This window comes from Gadus macrocephalus, chromosome 12 (genome assembly GCF_031168955.1).
Source record: "Gadus macrocephalus chromosome 12, ASM3116895v1".
Classification (NCBI taxonomy): domain Eukaryota; kingdom Metazoa; phylum Chordata; class Actinopteri; order Gadiformes; family Gadidae; genus Gadus; species Gadus macrocephalus.
Window position 1 is genome coordinate 733,723 of NC_082393.1, and position 2,500 is coordinate 736,222.

The 2,500-nt window shown below is 50.4% G+C and overlaps 1 protein-coding gene across 1 annotated transcript in view; it reads left to right on the forward strand.

The window, feature by feature from the left end:
• Positions 1-2,500, forward strand: part of slc34a2b (solute carrier family 34 member 2b) — an 11,248-nt gene that overhangs the window by 1,802 nt on the left and 6,946 nt on the right. The window contains exon 4 of the mRNA XM_060067235.1: positions 242-385. Within this exon, the coding sequence (XP_059923218.1) occupies positions 242-385 (144 nt within the window). The remainder of the gene's footprint in view (positions 1-241; positions 386-2,500) is intronic.

Consider the following 2,500-nt stretch of genomic DNA (forward strand, 5'->3'; position numbering starts at 1 on the left):
GTAGTTGATGATGTGGGGTTGATGATCTGTAGTTGATGATGTGGGGTTGATGATCTGTAGTTGATGATGTGGGGTTGATGATCTGTAGTTGATGATGTGGGTTGATGATCTGTAGTTGATGATGTGGGGTTGATGATGTGTAGTTGATGATGTGGGGTTGATGATCTGTAGTTGATGATGTGGGGTTGATGATCTGTAGTTGATGATGTGGGGTTGATGATCCCTGGGTGACTCCCACCAGGTAAGGCCGCGGGGGACATCTTCCAGGACAGCGCGATCCTGTCCAACCCGGTGGCGGGGCTGGTGATCGGGGTGCTGGTGACGGTGCTGGTCCAGAGCTCCTCCACCTCCTCCTCCATCGTGGTCAGCATGGTGTCCTCTGGACGTAAGACACACACACGCATACACACACACACAGATATATATACACACACACACACATTTATGTAACCGACACACATCCACACATGTCCATACACACGTCTCGATGGTTGAGTGGCTCAGGGTGTTGGGTGTTCTGAGGGGTTAGTTGGTCGGGTACTTTAGGGTTTAGTTGGTCGGGTACTTTAGGGTTTAGTTGGTCAGGTGTTTTGAGGGGCTAGTTGGTCGGGTACTTTAGGGTTTAGTTGGTCAGGGTGTTGGGGTGATTCGAGGGTTGAGTGGGTCCTTTTTTTTTAAGGGGTTAGTGGGTCAGGTGTTCTGAGGGGTTAGTTGGTCAGGTGTTATGTGTTCTGAGGGGTTAGTTGCTCAGGTGTTGGGTGTTCTGAGGGGTTAGTTGGTCAGGTGTTGGGTGTTCTGAGGGGTTAGTTGGTCAGGTGTTGGGTGTTCTGATGGGTTAGTTGGTCAGGTGTTCTGAGGGGTTAGTTGGTCAGGTGTTATGTGTTCTGAGGGGTTAGTTGGTCAGGTGTTATGTGTTCTGAGGGGTTAGTTGGTCAGGTGTTGGGTGTTCTGAGGGGTTAGTTGGTCAGGTGTTGGGTGTTCTGAGGGGTTAGTTGGTCAGGTGTTGGGTGTTCTGATGGGTTAGTTGGTCAGGTGTTGGGTGTTCTGAGGGGTTAGTTGGTCAGGTGTTGGGTGTTCTGAGGGGTTAGTTGGTCAGGTGTTGGGTGTTCTGAGGGGTTAGTTGGTCAGGTGTTTATTGTTCTGATGGGTTAGTTGGTCAGGTGTTGGGTGTTCTGAGGGGTTAGTTGGTCAGGTGTTATGTGTTCTGAGGGGTTAGTTGGTCAGGTGTTGGGTGTTCTGAGGGGTTAGTTGGTCAGGTGTTGGGTGTTCTGAGGGGTTAGTTGGTCAGGTGTTGGGTGTTCTGATGGGTTAGTTGGTCAGGTGTTCTGAGGGGTTAGTTGGTCAGGTGTTATGTGTTCTGAGGGGTTAGTTGGTCAGGTGTTATGTGTTCTGAGGGGTTAGTTGGTCAGGTGTTGGGTGTTCTGAGGGGTTAGTTGGTCAGGTGTTATGTGTTCTGAGGGGTTAGTTGGTCAGGTGTTTATTGTTCTGATGGGTTAGTTGGTCAGGTGTTGGGTGTTCTGAGGGGTTAGTTGGTCAGGTGTTATGTGTTCTGAGGGGTTAGTTGGTCAGGTGTTGGGTGTTCTGAGGGTTAGTTGGTCAGGTGTTGGGTGTTCTGAGGGGTTAGTTGGTCAGGTGTTGGGTGTTCTGATGGGTTAGTTGGTCAGGTGTTCTGAGGGGTTAGTTGGTCAGGTGTTATGTGTTCTGAGGGGTTAGTTGGTCAGGTGTTATGTGTTCTGAGGGGTTAGTTGGTCAGGTGTTGGGTGTTCTGAGGGGTTAGTTGGTCAGGTGTTGGGTGTTCTGAGGGGTTAGTTGGTCAGGTGTTATGTGTTCTGAGGGGTTAGTTGGTCAGGTGTTGGGTGTTCTGAGGGGTTAGTGGGTCAGGTGTTATGTGTTCTGAGGGGTTAGTTGGTCAGGTGTTATGTGTTCTGAGGGGTTAGTTGGTCAGGTGTTATGTGTTCTGAGGGGTTAGTTGGTCAGGTGTTGGGTGTTCTGAGGGGTTAGTTGGTCAGGTGTTGGGTGTTCTGAGGGGTTAGTTGGTCAGGTGTTGGGTGTTCTGAGGGGTTAGTTGGTCAGGTGTTGGGTGTTCTGAGGGGTTAGTTGGTCAGGTGTTATGTGTTCTGAGGGGTTAGTTGGTCAGGTGTTGGGTGTTCTGAGGGGTTAGTTGGTCAGGTGTTGGGTGTTCTGAGGGGTTAGTTGGTCAGGTGTTATGTGTTCTGAGGGGTTAGTTGGTCAGGTGTTGGGTGTTCTGAGGGGTTAGTTGGTCAGGTGTTATGTGTTCTGAGGGGTTAGTTGGTCAGGTGTTGGGTGTTCTGAGGGGTTAGTTGGTCAGGTGTTGGGTGTTCTGATGGGTTAGTTGGTCAGGTGTTGGGTGTTCTGAGGGGTTAGTTGGTCAGGTGTTGGGTGTTCTGAGGGGTTAGTTGGTCAGGTGTTTATTGTTCTGATGGGTTAGCTGGTCAGGTGTTGGGGTTTCTGAGGGGTTAGTTGCTCCCTAATGCTCTCC